Below are 20112 nucleotides of genomic sequence, written 5' to 3' on the forward strand. Positions count from 1 at the left end.
AAAGTAAACATTTTCCATTATTTATTAGCACCACATTTGCAGAAACGGTTGCCTCAGGCTCTGTGTCTAGTGGAATTAAGGTTTGCCGTGGGAAACGATGAAGCAGAACCTTGTTAACAGAGTGAAGATCTTTCAGTGACTGAAGTGAAACCTACAATCAGGGCAAATCAGACCCAGAACACAGTTAATAACCAACACTTCTATTGTATCTTAATTTTATATTCCCCAACTCCTTTAACTTCCCTAAAATACAGATTCACAAGAGGGTCCATTTAAGTTTTTATTAAAGCAGTTATAGTTACTGCCCCACGGTGTCTAGAACTTTAAAATCTATATCCTTAGGGTGTGAATGTTTGGGGATGAGATTTCTGTTTTTACGTTTTGCTCTTTCTCCACAAAAGCCAATTACAGCATGTTATTAAGCATTTCCAGACTTCCAAGCAAGTTAAAAGAATCTAGTCTTCTTTTCTCGAAATTAGTTGGAGGAGACTAAAAGGTTACAAGCCACATTTTAAACTCCTACTGAAAACAGACTGTCACCTTGGATGCTGGAAGACAGAGTGACACTAAAGGCCCGCACAGAATCCAGAATACACTCGTTATTCTGGAGCGTCTACAGACGCTCCTTCTAGGTGCTTCTCTCATTCCAATGACACTCTAGGAGCCCCAAATCCTCCAGCATCTCAATCGTTAGGTGACTTGGCTGAGGTGTCTCTTCAAACAAGATCAACTGTGTGAAAGATGTCTTTCGGGAACTAAGGTTCAATTTTCTACTCAACTGATCTCTCTTGATAACTTGATATTTGACGCATTCTTGAAATCAACAGAAATCTTTTAATAAATTGTATTTTTGGATTTCCCCTGAAACCAGCCTGATCAAAAAAATAAATAAATAAAAAACAAGTATGGAGATGAGTTTTCATGCCTTTTTAAAAAAACTATATGAAGTCAACTAAGAACGACCAGAATGAGTAAACTGAGGCAAGACCTTGCCGGGTGTTGAGACAAACATTAAAACAATGGTATACCATGATTAAATAAGTTTTTATTGTCACATTTAACTGCTTTGTCAGATATACATTGTAGGTTTCAGTATGGCATAAAAAATAAAAATATTTTCCTGAATGTCAAAATCTGAACAGAGGAGATGGTGATGGCACTTAAAAAAAAAAATTCACACTGGTGCTGAAGCTGCTAGAAGGTAGCTGATAAACACTGGAACAGATTTGCAGATAAAGCGGTCTGCAACATTTCAAATCAAACGGCAGTGGTATAAGGCCAACAAAACTGGAGAGCAGGAAGACACAGACCCCGCTGAGTAGCAGGCTGTCTGAAGGATGGCAGTTTGAACGTTTAATTTCCATTCAGACTAAACTTCTTTCTTACAAAATGAAACTACTTTTTCAGAACCTGGATTTTAAGCTTCCTTAACAACTTCCTTATTCTTACAGGTCGTAACGAGTCCAAAGAAAGGCAGTTATAATCCATGGCATTAGCTTCGTGGGCTGACCCTGCCGTAAATGGGGGAGGGGGGGTCTTGTCATTTCCAAACCAGGAGCCTGTCATGCTCATGAACGTCTGTAGTGGTGTCGCACATTCTGGGCAAAACTAGAAAGCAAGCAGTAATTAACTAAGAATGTTAAGTGCCTCCCCAAGGAAAGTCTCTACACATTCCACAGCTATATACCCAACGGTAACTTAAAAAAGTGTGGTTATTTTGATTGGAAATGAATCTCTATTCAATAACCAAGCTTCCCAAACAGTTTATTAAATGTCTTTCTTCCACAAATAAAACTAACACTAGGATTTGTCAGAAGATCTACACAAATTATCTCCCTTACGTACGAACTTGGCTAAATCTGCTGTGTCTGGAGTCTGTTCCTCATAAAACTCAGGTCTGGAACAGAACTCCTTTCTGTTATACTGCTGTGTGTCCTTCATTTAAGACTCCAGAACAGAGACCATAAACGTGGCTAGTGCAACAGAGCAGTCACTGGAATTCCCCGAAAGAAAAATAAGTAATTTATTTTATGACATACTTATTTGGATGATTACTTACCGGTAATTAGTATTTCTACATTTTTTTTTTAAAGGCAACCATTTTAAGTGACAATACATATCAGGCTAGTAGAAAAAAGTGGAAACAAAGCCCTCTCTTTTGATCTCACAAAGTCATGCAGACAAAAGAAGGTACGACTGATTTGTTCCAATCTTGGAAATTATCAAAATTTCTTTTCTGGCAAAGATGAATTTGGCTCATCATAGAAAGAAGGTTCTTTGAAGGCTGCTGCTAAACTAGTTTCCCTTTGAAAAAGTAAATTTCAAGGCATGATAGTGCAAGAGGTAAGGTTTTGATTTATAGAACATTATAGACTAATTGTGCTTAGTCTCTAATTTCCAAATTATTTTAAAGAACAGAAACTACGTTGATAAGTTTATCTTTGCCTAAATTTACCAGTACATCCATGAATCGCACCAGAATTCGGACAATTTGATTATCTTAATGACTCTGTTGTGAGCCCTGCACACTGCGTCCGCAGGTGAGGACCCCCTGCATGCGAGGCTCCTCCAAGGTCTGGGCCCAAAAACTCATCTTGGGGAGTCCAGGGGCCCGAGAAAGCAGTTCTCCCCTCCAGAGGAAGTCCTCAAAAACTCTCTCAATGAGCGATTAAGAAAAACAGTGCTAACTGGAGAGTTTCTTGCGTTCAGTTAAATCTGGGAGGTCTGAGTGTTCCTGGAGCCCCCATCAGGGTGTGTCATGGGTCGAGAATCCCTTGAACGTGAGTATTCGCTATTAGGGGGCTCTGTAGGGTCAATCAAATTTTCATAATCACTGTCGTCTGATTCCTCAGCACTGTCTCCAGCTGCTCTGTGGGAAGGAGGGGCATCTGCTCCACTTCCAGGATATTTCAGTCCAGCACTGGTGGAGGCATAACTGGAGGAGCCCACAGCTTGAGGTCGAGGCATAAAGACGCTGCTTTCCATGCGAGAATGGCTCAGAGTACTTTCTTGATTATTTGGGTGAAGATCAGAATAAGGCGGAGGCGGGTCCGAGGCCTCTGTGTCTCCAAGAGTACTTTGACCTTCCGCTGTGAACCCTGGATAGGGCATCCGAGGGCTGAAGGTGGGGTCCACACTCTCAGATGGCATCTGTCGGCTTACCATTGCCTGCTGCAATCCTGGGTGGAAAGAGGAAGGAAACTGTAACACTCTCTGTATTGTCACAGCTTTGCATGTCAACACATTCAATGGTCGACCTGACTGTTCTGAAAACGGCAACAAAGCAGTGCAATTTATTATTTCTGTGAATTACTGTACATTTGCACAGTATTTCATAATTTTCAAAAGCCTCAGAACAGCTCTCTGAAGTACTACCGTTATCATTAGTATTACCGTCTGTTATGCAGGCAAAGGACCAGAGGTCAGAAAGACCAGGTGACTTCACTAAGAGGACAGTGAGAAGTGGGGGCTCTGATACCCAAACACAGGTCTCTCAACTCCAGATCCAGTGCTATGACCCTCGCCTGCTGCTCACTGTGCTCAGAGACCATGGGGACAGAGGATAAAATTTAAAGTTGTCCCCACACTTGGTGGTCATCTGAATGTGAGTTTTTCCTTAATAGACCTCACATCAAAAAACAAAAAAAAACTTCTTGACAACTACTTGTCACAATATTCTTAAACATCTCTTTCTCCTTAAAAGTTCAAAGCCCTGGGACTTCCCTGGTGGTCAAGTGGCCAAGATGCTGCATCCCAATGCTGGGGGCCGGAGTCCAACCCCTGGTCCGGGAACTAGATCCCACGTGCTGCACTAAGGTTTGCATATCACACTGAAGGCTGCAGCTCCTGCATGCCACAGCAAAGACACAGCCCAACCAAAGAAACAGATATGAAGAAAAAAAAAGTTCAGAAAACAATACAACATTGCAAAAATACTTTTTAAATTAAATTAAAAAAATAGGGACTTCAAAAGTCCTGTGTTAGGTACTAGGCCATAACTTTATTGCATTTTTATGGTGGTAAAACTGAAACAGCCACACATCTATGAGTCTATGGCCTTTAAACTGTTTTCAAGTACATTTAAAAATATTATAAAAATGATTTGTACAAAATTTAGAAAAGGAAAAAAAAAAAAGAAAATCACCCACAATTCTATCACTCAGATAGATATCTGAGTCATATCACCCAGGGGCCTGGGAAAGCAGTTCTCCCCCACAGAGGAAGTCCTCAAAAACTCTCTCAATGAGCGATTAAGAAAAACAGTGCTAACTGGAGAGTTTCTTGCGTTCAGTTAAAATTTTGATGAAAAGTGTATAAGATTTGGGTTAAAAGACACACGCCTCAGGTGTCAGGCACCCCAACTTCTCCAAATCCCAGCTCCACCATCCAGCTTTGTGTATGTCTCTGTGTGTCCCTGTATTTTATCTAATATATTTGCCTGCCTTGTGCAGCAGGCAGGCCCTTAGTTCCCCAACCAGGGGTGGAATCTGTGCCCCCTGCAAGGGGAAGAGCCAAAGTCTTAACCACTAGTTAAATCTAGTGAGTTTCATAAAAAAGAATGAAATAATGCCATTTCCAGCAACATGGATGGAGCTACAGATTATCATACCAAGTGAAGTCAGACAGAGATAAATACCACTGATATTACATATGGAATAAAAAAAACAAACAGAAAAATGGTACAAATGACCTTACTTACAAAACAGAAATAGGCTCACAGGCATAGAAAGCAAATATGGTTACCAAAGGGTGGGTGGGGAGGATAAATCAGGAGTCTGAGATTAACAGATACACACTACTGTACATAAGACCGATAAACCACAAGTCCTACTGGATAGCACAGTGAGCTGTATTCAACATCTTGTAATAACCTATAATGGAAAAAAATCTGAAAAATTATATATATATATATACACACACACACACACACACATATCTGAATTACCATGCTGTACTGAAACTAGCATGACATTGTAAATCAACTGTATTTCAATAAAAATAATATTTTTAAAAATCTGGTGGTACTATAGCATATATGTCTGTTACCATGCTGGAGTTAATAGATTCTTGGGCCTAGTTCTCATTTAACCAGCTGGTTCCTTAGTGTAATGGTATCTGGCCACCCACTGCTATCAAAAACTAGACATTAAAGTCTTTGCCGAGACCCTGCCCCGTGCATCAAACATAATGTTCACAGAATTTTAGGGAGCTCTTTTATGAGGCTCCAGTGAACACAGGACACGGCTCCTATGTCCTAGGCATGCCAGGGTTAACTTGGTAAGAAACATCACATCTACTGTACACAGAGCGTATCACTTCTTGGGAATTACTCTAACTTGCTTCAGCCTCTCTACCTTTGGTCTTTTTTCTTCCAGTATCAGAGACTTGAGAAGGACACCATGAGAAACAGTACTGCGCTTCTGGAAAAGCTAAAGACAAAGGAATGCCCTGTCCTAAGCAGCCTAACTTGGGGCCTGATGAATGTAAAAGAATGGATGTAATTTATCACATAATTTGAAGCTTAAAACCAGACATTTCCCTGATACTCAGGGGTAAAATGAATAAGAAGCTCACGTCTTTCTTGTTCCTTTTCATTCTTCCTCTGAGTGATCTGTCTTCTTAATTTGTTCACTTCTGCCTGACAAGATTCAACAACTCGCTCACTCTTTTCCACGTCTGCACACACTGCCTGAGGGAAAAAATGACAACAAGAACAATTAGTTTCAAATCCAAGCATGAGGCACTTCATAAAGACAGCATCGATTATGACCCTAGGAAAAATCTGTATACTTTATTACGTTAAAAAGCAGACATTTCCCTGAGGTATACAACAAAACCATGAAGGCCCACGAGACCAGTACTGCTGTTATTCACTGAGCTGCTTTCTCAGTTATGTTAAGATGATTATGCTACTTAGCTTAGACATTCTTGAATATGAATCTTTCCCTTGCTTACTCATCTTTATTTATATGAAAAGGGAATTTTGGTATCAGTCTAGCATAGGGTTTCCTGGGTGGGTGCTACTGGTAAAGGACCCGTCTGCCAATGCAGGAGACCTAAGGGACTCGGGTTCAATCTCTGGTTGAAAAGATCCCCTGGAGGAGGGCATGGCAACCCACTGCAGTATTCCTGCCTGGAGAATCCTATGGACAGAGGAGCCTGGCGGGCTACATCCACAGGGTTACAAAGAGTCGGATATGACTGAAGTGACTTAGCACACACAGTCTAGCACAGGAGGATGAACAAAAGAAAAAGGATGAGCGTAGGAGGATGAACAAAAGAAAGGGATGACATGCTTTCAACTTTTACTTATAATCAACAATTAAGCCTCGGATCACACACAGATTTATTTAATAGAAACCACAACTAGGAAAAGTTGAAAAAGAACTTGACTTTGAAACTTATTTTCTTTTTCAACTTTCCCTAGTCAATGTACTTTAACCATTCATATCAGGGCATGGACGTGATCTGGTGTTTGCAGGGCAGGCCTTAATCAGTAGGCAATGAAATGTCTAATACACACCACTTTGAAGTCTGTGAGACGGCACCGACAGTCTGCAAAGAGCATGGTCATGAATTCTGGACAAAAAGTTGCTTTTCACTGCACGTTCCTTCCATAGCAGAAATACCAGAAATCGCCGGAAAGTGGGCCAGTCACCAGTGAGTGAGGCTGGATTAAGTCCCTGTGCTGCTACGGGGACCGTGACCCTGATTTGGAGCCTCACACTGGGATCTGCCCACCGCCTGCTTTCCCCTTTGCCCCAGGCTGAATGGAGACTGCTCTCCTCTTTCTCAGTAGCTGCCTGTGCTCTTTCATTCCCTGGGCCCTTCCTCCAGGCCTGAGACAGCCTCTTCAGCCTGACCCCTCTTCTTCCTGTCCTCCAAGGTGCTTTTGTTCTTAGGGTTTCAGAGCGAATCACCCCTAAGAACACTCTGGTGCTGATGACAAGAACGTGGGAAAGTACTGCCAGCACCTAGCTCAGGACCTGGCTTGCAGGAGACGTTTCCATAGATATTTGTTGCATGAATGCCTAGGAATGAACAGGCCTCACTGCACCCTCCCACTCAGTGGAGGCAGCTGTGGGCAGAGGAGTGAACTCGAATCAGGAGGCCGAGCTGTCCTGAGTTACCACGGGGTCTTTGGGTGCGGTCTCTACTTAGAGGCTAAGTGATGCGACAGCTGTGTTCTTAGCAATCCTTCCTTAAACTGGGAATACATTTCTCTACGGAAAACGCTGTCATTAAGGAGGTCACAAGTATTTAAAAGAGTGATATTAAAACTGTACTTCAGAGTCTCCATGGCAGGCATATAGTGAGAGAGACAGGCTTTCGTAGACTGGCGTGAGTAACTACTACACACATCTGATATCATTTGGGGACTGATTTTTGGACCACAAGAGATTATTAAAAATTAAAGTGGAATTTAAAATGCATTTGGGCAACATAAATACTGAAAGCTAGTGGATAAGTCAGTTACCTGCACCTTCTCCTGAAGCGCATTGTAAACCTGATAGATCGCCCTGATGTCTTTCATCACTCCGTCCTTGTCAAAAAAGTCAGCACTAGAAGACAGAAGCGAGGTTCACAGAGTGATCAGACCACAGTGAACGGAAGGCACTTTCCCGTCATTTCCTCCTTAATCTACCGATTACTTAAATGCTGCAACCCCAGGGTAACAATGTTTCAGCAACAAGGCCCATGTCCCTAGGGTTACACAAGAGAAAGAAGAGAGAACCCCTGTTGCCAAGACCACTGAAAAATAGTAGTTATTTTTTCCCTCACCCTATACATTTTTTAGGGACCACAGTTAGCTTTCAGAACCTCAGATATACACATAATCTACTCACATTTTTGCATCAGTTGCAAAAAAAGAAGAAAATTGTGGCAAGTGATTAAAAAAATAAATATTGATGAAAGTAAATTTTCTTTTCAATAAGCGTTCAGATTTTGATATACAGTAGTAGAGAAAGAGAATTGCCTTATTGGATTTTTCAGTGTTAATCATATCAAATGACGTCACATTTCTCCAGAAGCACAGTTAGAAAAAGAAAGGAAAAACATTCATTTTACCTTTCAACTTACCCGTGTTCTTTAATAACTTTGGCATAACTCTGAGAAGTATTTGGCACTGAAGACACTTTATACTCTTGCTGGCTAGTATTGCCTAGATTGGGAATAGCAAGGGATATCCTTTGATTATACCTGTGGGGGATTGAGAGAGAGACAGGGATCATGTTGAAAGCACCCCTCTACTTAAAGACTGGGTCTTGCCAACAGGAGCTCGAGTCTCTGCATTGGGAACTAACAGAAGGTCTCACAGAGAACCCACTTCCACAGACCACCCAGGGTTATGTTGATTAGAAAAGTTTCACTTCCCTTATAGTAGGACTCAACTGTAAACTCCGGAAGGCAGATGTTAGGTCTTCTGCATTTCCACAGCAACTGACAAGAGTGCTGAGGTGGTTTTAGGTGCTTAAAAACCTACTGACTAATTGATGAAATCTTAGGAGTGGCTATTTAACAACTAATAATTATTTTTCACTGATGCTGATTTAATTTATTCTACTATAAATGAACTTCTGTAGGAACCCTTTCTGTTGTTTACTGACATACCATGATCATATGATCTTTCTTTTTGCTTTAACAAGTTCCTAATGCAAAACCCTCATTAGCCAGTAGGTGGATCAATTTTACAATTTTGTCCTTGAAATCTATGTTTTAAAATTATAATCAGGCTTACAGCACAACAGAACTGTATTTGTATATAATGGATTATGGAGAAGCAGATGATGATTTCCAGCTGTTTATTCTTGTAAGAATTGATGCATAATGGATGTCTTGCTAATGCTTCTTGACTCAAAAACTATTTTAATTTATATAATTAACTGACAGGAAAATACTTTCTCCATCACAAAGAAAACCAGCTACAGGACAGTTATAAACACTCTTCTTTAAAGATGCTATAAAATGCTTATTTTCAAAGGCACAAATCTCAAGTACTTGTGTTAACATCTTTCCTATTTATGTGGGCTGGTGAATGCTTTCTTTACCTTCGATTTGGTCTAAAGAGAACATATTCTAAAGCATGAGTGGAATTGTTGGCGGTGGAGATGAAGCTGAAGAGGAGGAAGACGAGGTCGGGCACCCCGAGGATGCGGGTGAGCTGCTTGTGGATCACCTGCTCTCGGTACGACATCTGCTGCTGCGTGTTTCGCCGGAATCTGTACCAACCGATCACTTTCTGCAACAGACGTAGAAGAAAGAAGTGTTAAAAGCTGCATGAAATCCCACAAATTTCATTCCAAATGCATCCGCACAAACATTCATACCAAATTTACGTGCAACAGCACGAAACTGAAAGCCACGCAACTGTCCCACCAACAGGTGAATGGATAAACAGAAATGTGGCGTACGCACACACTGGACTTCTACTCAGTGACACCAAGGAAGAAACACCGACACACGCAACACACATGAGTCCCACATAATTATGCTGAGTGAGAGAAGCCAGAACAATAACAACAAAGATTATCATCATCATAAGAGCACAGGCTACAGGATTCTTTTTTTTTTTTTTGGGCCACACTGCACGGCTTGTAGGATCTTAGTTCCCCAACCAGGACCGAACCTGGGCCACAGTGGTAAAAGCGCCAAGTCCCAATCACTGGACTGCCAGGGAATTCTCAATCTACGATTTGATGGCATGTAAATTCTAGAAAATGAAAATGACATAAAGCAGATGACTGGGGCAGAGGTGAGAAGGAGGGATCAGAAAAGACAAGGAGATTTTGGCACGGACAGATATGTTCATTATCTTATTCTGATGGTGGTTGCATGCATGTATACATATATCAAAACTTATCAAAGTATATGCTTTAAATATATGCAGTTTACTACATGTTAATTATACTTTAATACAACAATTTTAAAAGGTTAGTTTGTCAGTGCTGACTATACCAGAACTTAAACTGGTATGTGATTTAAACTGACAGGCTCTTTGGAAGAACATTTTCACAATGTGATCTGCTGGATGTATGGAAGATGGAAGGCCTAAGAGACACCTGGGAGCTTGCTGGGCCCAATCAAAACCTGCAGAATTGGAGCTTCTAAGGGTACAGTCAGAAATCTGAATTTAAGATGAATTCTTAAGTTTTTTCTTAGGTATAAAGTTTGAAAACCTCTGTTGTGGAGACACTTTAATTCTTTATAGGAAGAACAATCTTCCATAGCTTCTTTCTTTAAAACAAACTCTTTGAATGAAAATCCTAATGAAAGTAATTTAAAGTTGTTCAGATCAGTTGCTCAGTCGTGTCTGACTCTTTGCGACCCCATGAATCGCAGCACGCCAGGCCTCCCTGTCCATCACCAACTCCCGGAGTTCAATCAAAGTCACGTCCATCAAGTCGGTGATGCCATCCAGCCATCTCATCCTCTGTTGTCCCCTTTTCCTCCTGTCCCCAATCCCTCCCAGCTTCAGAGTCTTTTCCAATGAATCAACTCTTCGCATGAGGTGGCCAAAGTACTGGAGTTTCAGCTTTAGCATCATTTCTTCCATAATAACGGTAAATTTAGATTATGTTTTAGAGACTTTCATAAAGGAAGGAAGTCAATCAACCTTTACTATTACAATTATTTTCACTAATTATCACAACAACCCTGAGAGGTGAATAATGTTTTCTGCACAGAGTTCATACCACATGCAAGGAACTACAGGGAGCAAAGTAACACTGCCTGCTCTTAAGAAGTACTGCTGCTGCTGCTGCTGCTAAGTCACTTCAGTCGTGTCCGACTCTGTGAGACCCCATAGATGGCAGCCCACCAGGCTCCCCCGTCCCTGGGATTCTCCAGGCAAGAGTACTGGAGTGGGTTGCCATTTCCTTCTCCAATGCATGAAAGTGAAAAGTGAAAGGGAAGTCGCTCAGTCGTGTCTGACTCTTAGCGACCCCATGGACCGCAGGCCACCAGGCCCCTCTGCCCATGGGATTTTCCAGGCAAGAGTACTGGAAAAGTAGTGGCAGTGGGTTGCCACTGCCCTCTCCGTAAGAAGTACTACTGAAAATAAAGCATAATTCTAATTATATTGAAGCAATCAATTCTGGTATACTTTAAATATAAAGAAAACTCAAACACTTCTGTCAGTATAAATCTTAGAGTGAAAAGTAGTTTTCCTTTAAAAAAAATAAAAACAAAAAGAAAAATTATCAACTGGCTAGAGCTACTAGTATCAAAGAACATGGCATATTTCATGCTGAGTCTCGGCACTTTGAATTTAACTTGGGATTAGCTCCTCTGAAGGACTGGGTCACGTCTCACACCCTCTGCATTCCTGCAGAGGCCCGAGCAGCAGTCAGCACATGGCCGTTCTCATGAAATACTCGCTGATTAAAGAATCAAGCAAGTGGTGACTGCATGGATACTAACACTTTTCATTTACACTGACTCTACTTGTTTGATTCCATTTATACTTTCTGAGAAACAGGAAGCTTTGTAAATTTATTGTGGATATTAATTTATTCATTTGATATTTGCTAAAAAGATAACCCTCTTCATTCTGATCAATGAGAGATAAGATGCCAAAATAATTCACACTGGTGACAGGTACAACTGCACCTTTTAGAGCTAATAAGCTGGTTGCAAGGCTATCGAGTACCGAGGTTACTGATGCGGAAGAGCACATTTTTGATAGCTATTTTTGGGCCATGATGAAAAATTATGAATGTCTTTCCCTAAAACCTTATCTCTGCTGAAGCTTCAGACAATATTTCACAAAGACTCTCCTCTCTACTCTCCATGCTAGACATTGACTTACATTTCCTGGAGCCAAAGCAATTATCCCCAATACTGAGCACATTTGTCATCTTTAACTTGTGTTCTTTTTGGCCTTATGATAATATTAAGATGGCAGTTATATTTATCATTATCTGTTTCAGAGCAGATGCTTTCAGGAAGGCAGAAATCCTCCTCTCACTTGCTTTTTTTGGCCTGAGCCCAAAACCTGAGGGTGGTCAAAACTTTGTAAACATAATATGGCTTCTGCCAGGGTAGTAACTGAGCAGACAACCAGGCTGCACCTACAGGGGAATTTCTCATATGAAAAAACACTGGCCTCCATCTTAAATCCAACTTTTTTTTAAATTTAGCAATGTTGTGGAGTTCCTATATTTGAGAGCCACATGTTTTTAGTAAATAATTTTCTATATATTTTATATATATTAATTGGTATTGTGACAAAAATCTTTATTAGGTTGTGTATTCTAATGGATTATTTTAGGACTCAAGAAACTTTTAAAATTACTACATACTTATTTTATGAGTTCAAATCACTGAACTTTCCTTTGTAGGATTTTTCTTTCCTTTTTTCAGTGGGGGAGCCTCCCTGCTCCACTTCTAGGATTTTAGCTCCCCCACCAGGGACTGAACTCCAGCAGCCCTCAGGGCCCTTGGCAGTGAGAGCGCAGAGTCCCAACCACTGGACCACCTGGGAACTCTCAGTTCAGTTCAGTCGCTCAGTCATGTCCAACTCTTTGCAACCCCATGGACTGCAGCATGCCAGGGTTCCCTGTGTATCACCAATCCCATAGCTGGCTTAAACTCATGCCCATCGAGTTGGTGATGCTATAAAAACATCTCCTCCTCTGTCGTCCCCTTCTCCTCCTGTCTTCAATCTTTCCTAGCATTACGCTCTTTTCCAATAAGTGAGTTTTTCGCATCAGGTGGCCAAAGTACTGGAGTTTTATTTAGCTTCAGCATCAGTCCTTCCAAAGAATATTCAGGACTGATTTCCTTTAGGATTGACTGGTTTGATCTCCTTGCAGTCCAAGGGACTTTGAAGAGTCTTCTCCAACACCACAGCTCAAAAGCACCAATCTTCTGGTGCTCAGCTTGCTTTATGGCCCAGCTCTCACATCCATATATGACTAGGGGAAAAACCACAGCTTTGATGTTGCCAAAGTGATGTCTCTGCTTTTAATATGCTGTCAAGGTTGGTCATAGCTTTTCTTCCACGGAGCAAGCATCTTTTAATTTCAAGGTTGCAGTCACCATCTCCAGTGATTTTGGAGCTTAAGAAAATATAGTCTGTCATTATTTCCACTGTTTCCCCATCTATTTGCCATAAAGGGATAGGACCAGATGCCATGATCTTAGTTTTTTGAATGTGAGTTTTAGGCCAACTTTTTCACTTTTACTTTCACTTTCATCAAGAGGCTCTTTAGTTCCTCTTTACTTTCTGCCATAAGGGTGGTGTCATCTGCATATCTGAGGTTATTGAGATTTCTTCTGGCAGTCTTGATTCCAGTTTGGGCTTCATCCAGGCCAGCATTTCACATGACATAATCTGCATATAAGTTAAATAAGCAAGGTGGCAATATGCAGCCTTGACATACTCCTTTCCCAATTTGGAACCAGTCTGTTGTTCCATGTCCAGTTCTAACTGTTGCTTCTTGATCTTCATATAGATTTCTCAGGAAGCAAGTAAGGTGGTCTGTTTTACCCATCTCGGAGAATCTTCTACAGTTTATTGTGATCCACACAGTCAAAGGCTTTGGTGTAGTCAATAAAGCGGAAGTAGATGTTTTTCTGGAACTCTCTTGCTTTTTCGATGATCCAAAGGATGTTGGCAATCTGATCTCTCATTCCTCTGTCTTTTCTAAATTCAGCTTGAACATCTGGACGTTCTTGGCTTACATACTGTTGAAGCCTAACTTGGAGAATTTTGAGTATTACTTTGCTAGCATGTGAGATGAGTGCAATTGTGCGGTGGGTTTGAACATTCTTTGGCATTGCCTTTCTTTGGGATTTGAATGAAAACTGATCTTTTCCAGTCCTGTGGCCACTGCTGAGTTTTCCATATTTTCTGGCATATTGAATAGTGCAGCACTTTCACACATCATCTTTTAGGATTTGAAATAGCTCAACTGGAATTCCATCACCTCTACTAGCTTTGTTTGTAGTGATGCTTCCTAAGGCCCACTTGACTTTGGACTCCAGGATGTCTGGTCTAGGTGAGTGATCACACCATCGTGGTTATCTGGGTCGTGAAGATCTTTTTTTGTATAGTTCTGTGTATTTTTGCTACTTCTTCTTAGTATCTTTTGCTTCTGTTAGGTCCATACTGTTTCTGTCCTTTATTGTGCCCATCTTTGCATGAATGGTTCCCTTGGTATCTCTAATTTTCTTGAAGAGCTCTCTAGTCTTTCCCATTCTGTTGTTTTCCTCTATCTCTTTGGAAGGCTTTCTTATTCCTCCTTGCTATTCTTTTGAACTCTGCATTCAAATGGGTGTATCTTTTCTTTTCTCCTTTGCCTTTAGCTTCTCTTCTTTTCTCAGCTATTTGTAAGACCTTCTCAGACAACCATTTTGCCTTTTTGCATTTCTTTTTCTTGGGGATGGTCTTGATCTCTGCCTCCTGTACAATGTCACGAACCTCTGTCCATAGTTCTTCAGGCACTCTATCAGATCAAATCCCTTGAATCTATTTGTCACTTCCACTGTATAGTCGTTAAGGGATTTGATTTAGGTCATACCTGAATGGTCTAGTGGTTTTCCTACTTTCTTTAATTTAAGTCTGAATTAGGCAATAAGGAGTTCATGATCTGAACCACAGTCCACTCCCAGTCTTGTTTTTGCTGACTGTATAGAGCTTCTTCATCTTTGGCTGCAAAGAATATAATCAATCTGATTTCGGTGTTGACTGTCTGGTGATGTCCATGTGTAGAGTCTTCTCTTGTGTTGTTGGAAGACAGTGTTTGCTATGACCAGTGCGTTCTCTCGGTAAAACTCTATTAGCCTTTGCCCTGCTTCACTCTGTACTCTAAGGGCAGGTTTGCCTGTTACTCCAGGTGTCTCTTGATTTCCTACTTTTGCATCCCAGTCCCCTGTAATGAAAAGGACATCTCTTTTTGGTGTTAGTTCTAGAAGGTCTTGTAGGCCATCACAGAACTGCTCAACTTCAGCTTCTTTGGCATTAGTGCTTGGGGCATAGACTTGGATTACTGTGATAGTGAACGGTTTGCCTTGGAAATGAACAAAGATCATTCTGTCATTTTTGAGACTGCATCCAAGTATTGCATTTTGGACTCCTTTGTTGACTATGACGGCTACTCCATTTCTTCTAAAGGATTCTTGCCCATAGTAGTAGATATAATGGTCATCTGAGTTAAATTCACCCATTCCAGTCCATTTTAGTTCACTGATTCCTAAAATGTTGATGTTTGCCATCTCCTGACTACTTCCAATTTGCCTTGATTTATGGATGTAACATTCCAGGTTCCTATGCAATATTATTCTTTACAGCTTCGGAGTTTACTTTGATCACCAGTCACATTCACAACTGGGCACTGTTTTTGCTTTGGCTCTGTCTCTTCATTCTTTGGAGTTAGTTCTCCACTGATCTTCAGTAGCATATTAGGCATCTACCGAGCTGGGGAGTTCATCTTTCAGTGTCCTATCTCTTTACCTTTCCATACTTTTCATGGGGTTCTCAAGGCAAGAATACTGAAGTGGTTTGCCATTCCCTTCTCCAGTGGCCCACATTTTGTCAGAACTCTCCGTCAAGGAACTCCCAGAGCTTTTCAATTAAACATTAGCTTTGAAGCCTGCCTAGCAGAGAATCAATTTTTGAAGTGTTTCCATTAGCACTTTCTTGAAGAGTTGATGTTAATTAAAAATAATTTTTTATATCAGATACTGTCTAAGTACATATGTATTTTTAAGCCGAACATTTTAAATTTAACTTTGTAGGTACTACTATAACCCCTTTGAGGTGAAGATGTAACTTTGTACCATTTCTGGGGAAAAATCACCATACTAGAGTCAACTATACAGCTTTTCAGTCTAAATATTAAGTATTATCTTTTGTTTTGGGGCTAGAAATTTGGATTCTTGAAAAAAAAAAAACCTCAAAGAGTTTATATTATGTATAAGGTGTCATAGGAAATACAATGAACATAAAATACAGTCTCTGCCTTTAACAAATTGTATGGAAAATAAAACCTAATTTCCAAGTAAATTGAAGAAACAAATTCTTGTCTTTTAATTGCAAAAGAAAATATAATCGTTAATTTTAGCACAAAGCTTTAGAAAATCAAAACTGAAGATCAGGTTTTGAGAATCTGGGCCCCAGGAAAAGCAAAGATAACTCCAGTTAACAATCTATATTGGTCTTCTGTGTCTCAAAAGACCAAATCCAATTTTATTTATTATTTTTAAAAATATGATATGACTATATTTTAATATATAACTGAAATACAAAATATCATAGTAAATTAGCAAATCCAATTTAAAACCCCCAAATTAATTAAGAAAAGTGTCTCTATTTACTACTGAAAATGCTACATGATAGAGTTCATTTCTTTTTTCCAATTAGTTTCAATATAAAGTATAATGTAAAAAAACCTATTATATAAAGTTTCCCCTCCTCAGCAACATCTCTGCTGCCTTTACTTAGAGCAACCACTTCTAGGTGTGGTTGGCTTTCTTCTGGATCTTTCTCTTTATACTCAGACTTTTGTTTTTATAAAAAGCAGGCTCAAATTATTTCACTTAACTTTAAGAACTTTCTAAGTCATTCATGAGAACCTCCCTTATCTTTTTAATGGCTGCTTCATATCCCATGGGCTTCCCCAGAGGTGCAGTAGTAAAGAATCCACCTGCCAATGCAGGAGACACAAGAGACATGGGTTTAATCCCTGGATCAGGAAGATGCCCTGGAGGAGGAAATGGCAACCCACTCCAATATTCTTGCCAGGCAAATTCCATGGAGAGAAGAACCTGGCAGGCTACAGTCCATGGGGTGGTCAAGAGTCAGACGCGACTGAGCACGCATAAACTGTCATATTCCATAGTATGGAGGCACCAACATAATTTACTTAACCATTCCTTGCTGGTAGACATTTAGATTGCTTTCAAAATTCTCATTATTAAGCAAAGATGCAAGAAACATCTTTGTATGCTGCATTAAAAGGCCAGACTGCTGGGTTTAAATCTTGGCACCAACATTCGGGCTTATAACCTTAACCAAGATATTTATCCTTAGCTGTCTCAACTGTAAAATGGGGGTGATGATAACAGCCTTATGGGGTGGGTATAAGGATTAAATGTGTCAGTACCTGGAAAGTGCTCAGTATACGGTCTGGCACAGAGCTAAAGTGTTCAATAACACACGTTTTCACACCTTTGTGCCTATTTGTCTGTTTTCTTGGGCCAGATTCCTCGAGATGGAACTCTATATTTAAAATTCTGTTATTGCAAAACTCTCTCCCTAAATGTCTATGTCAACTTACATTCCCACCAGCTACAGCTTCCCCACTTCCCACAACCTTGCCAACACTGGATATTAGCAATTCTTTTATACTTTTGCCAACTGGATGGACAACAACAACAAAAAACAACAGTATTATGTGTTACAATTTGCATTTCCTGATGAGAATGAACATTTTTTTCCATTTACTTCTTGACCGTTTGTAGATTTCTTTTTTCTTTTGTAATTTCCTGTTCATATTCTTTATTTCTTTTTTCCACTTCAAATATTTTTTCTCTATTGAAAAGAAAATGTCCTGGTAATTTAATATATGGTGAGTGTTCTAGATAAGTGCTTCGGTAAGAATCTTCATGAAATAAATTTTAGTTTTAGAGAGTATATAAAGCTTCATTATTTAAAATGTGAAAATAAATGGAATGAAGAAGTAAGGCAGTGGCTAGAGAATGAAGATGCTCCAGATGCCAGAATGTGCATTTCAGGGAAATCACTGAGAATGGGGGAGTGAGACTGGGATCCTTGGGCTGCACTCACCCACTTCTGCACACCCGGGCAGGTGACCATGTTAAAGACTCTCTGCCAACACGGTGCCCTTCCTGAGCCTGTCATCACCCACAAAACACTGTCCTTTCCCCAGACGTTCCCCATACTTTCTATGTTTCCTTTTCCCTTACCTGCTTCTCTTTCTGCCTGTGCACCAGATGGTGGTTCTGAGAGGGCCCTACACTGGAAAGGCTACCCATTTACTCTAGCTGCTTCTGAGGCCCTTCTTCGAACACCTGAGATGTCCCACACTGATTGTTTTATGCACAGGTAATCTTTTAAAGGCTTTTTTATAATACATGCTTCTAAAGAATGGCATTTTGTTTTCTCTTTAACAAGCTTTCACTTTCATTGGTACTTTTCCTCCTCACGTGATGTTTTAGTGACTCATCTATTTTCCGGGAATCAATATACCAAGGTAAAAAAGTAAACCCCATACACGGTACAACAGAGTAAATTATGAATGAGACCATCACACAGCAGCAGCAATAAAACCTCGGCTCATTTTCAATTCTATTCAGACGTGTTTACCATATATATACACACAAGCAGAACATCATATGCATATGCTGACAGAAACAATAAACATATGATCTTTTGGGAAAACATCTATGTTCGATGTGAACTGAACTTGAAAGAGCAACACATCAAAAGATGTTTGACTGCAATCTACATTTTTTTAGGAATATTTTCCCTCATTATAAAATTAATGCATGTGTAGTAAATGTTGGCAAAATTATTTTTTAAATTACCAAATAGGAAAATTAGAACCACCCAGAAGCAACTATTGTTAACTTTCTGGATTATAGTTCATGTTCTTTTTTCTCCTTCTGACTTTTTACATAATGGAATCATACTCTAAATATCTAAATTATGTTTTACATACTGTAAACATTGTATCACATCTACAGTTTACCTTTAAAATCTACTTAACAGAATTCTTACACATTAATAACAAATCTCACTGTTTCACTTTACATTCCTTTCTGGTTTTAAGTTTGGGTGATAAAGACTGATTTCCAAATCAGACTGGGTGACAAACAGAACATACCTTTCTCCGATCTTTAAGAATCCTGTCCAAGCTCTCTTCATTAACTTTGCTTGCATAGTCATAAAAACTGTTTTTTTTAAGAAGAAAAACATTTTATTAAAATTACATAGTATTTTGACAAAAATATGCTTAGCAACTTGTGTCTGTGTGTCACCTAATCCTAAAAGTTGGCAATAAAGCTACAACTGCTTATCTGCAATAGGTATAAAATGGCACAGTGGTAAAGAACCCGCCTGTCTATGCAGAAGGTGCAAGAGACGCAGGTTCGATCCCTTCCTTGCAGGAGGAAATGGCAACTCACTCCAGTATTCTTGCCTGGAGAATTCCATGGACAGAGAAGCCTGGTGGGCTACAGTCCATGGAGTTGCAAAGAGTTGGACACAACTGAACGACTGAGCACACACACACACAATAAGTATATAAGAAAAAACAATCTAAATGTTTTGCTGATATGAGGTATCCTTTGCATCAAAGATTCCTCAAGAGACTGCTACATTCAAAAGGTATTACTTCCATAAGTGGAAATGCTGATACCAAGTAATTAAAAAATGTGTGGTTTCAAATGACTGTGACATCTTTTCCTTGTCTCTAAGTGTCAATTATCTATGGGGGAAAAAAAGAACAGAGAAGCACATATTCTGAGAAATGAAGAAGGGAAATGAATATTTGCTGACTCCTTAATAAGACACTCAGCTGCATGCTTCCTCATGTTAATTCATTTCATTTCTGTCTCACTGCTGGGAGGTAAGTACTAGTTCAGCCCAACAAGTCAACACTTTTTTCCCTCCATTTTTGTAAATAAAGATACTACGGTTAAGTGACTTGCCCCAAATTATAGAACTGGCAGATGGAAGAGCTGGAATTTGGATCTAGGTCTGGCCAGCTTCAAATTGAAGGCACTCACCTTTAAAAGAGACCCATCTGACCAGGACCCTGTGAAGAGCATTTCGGGCATAATGATGTGTGACCTTTTCTATCACTGGTCCTGGTTTCAGGAATGCCACACCCCTCCTCCCACCACCACAAGCCCAGGCCTTACAGGCAGGAAGGAGTTCAAGTTACAGCAAAAACACTGAACTGGAAGTCAGGAGATACCAGCTCCAGCTCTGCGCTGCTCCTCTCTATGTGATCGTGGGCAAGTCACTTGAACCTCACTGGCCTCCACTTTTTTTTTTTTTTTTTGCAAAATAAACAGTTTGGAGCAGACATATGATTTCCATGGTTTCTTTCAGTCCTAAGAATGATGAGTCTATGGCTTCAA

General features: G+C 40.1%; 1 protein-coding gene across 1 annotated transcript in view; it reads right to left on the reverse strand.

Annotated features, from left to right (window-relative positions):
• Positions 1-1025: 1025 nt before the first annotated feature.
• The window catches only part of ABRAXAS2 (abraxas 2, BRISC complex subunit), a 28803-nt gene continuing 9716 nt past the window's right edge, over positions 1026-20112 (reverse strand). The window contains exons 4-9 of the mRNA XM_005902854.2: positions 18852-18918; positions 9051-9241; positions 8083-8202; positions 7478-7562; positions 5575-5689; positions 1026-3179 (exon numbers count right to left, since the gene is read on the reverse strand). Coding sequence (XP_005902916.2) covers positions 2710-3179; positions 5575-5689; positions 7478-7562; positions 8083-8202; positions 9051-9241; positions 18852-18918 — 1048 coding nt within the window. The 3' untranslated portion in view covers positions 1026-2709. The remainder of the gene's footprint in view (positions 3180-5574; positions 5690-7477; positions 7563-8082; positions 8203-9050; positions 9242-18851; positions 18919-20112) is intronic.

This window comes from Bos mutus, chromosome 26 (assembly GCF_027580195.1).
Source record: "Bos mutus isolate GX-2022 chromosome 26, NWIPB_WYAK_1.1, whole genome shotgun sequence".
In the NCBI taxonomy this organism is placed as follows: domain Eukaryota; kingdom Metazoa; phylum Chordata; class Mammalia; order Artiodactyla; family Bovidae; genus Bos; species Bos mutus.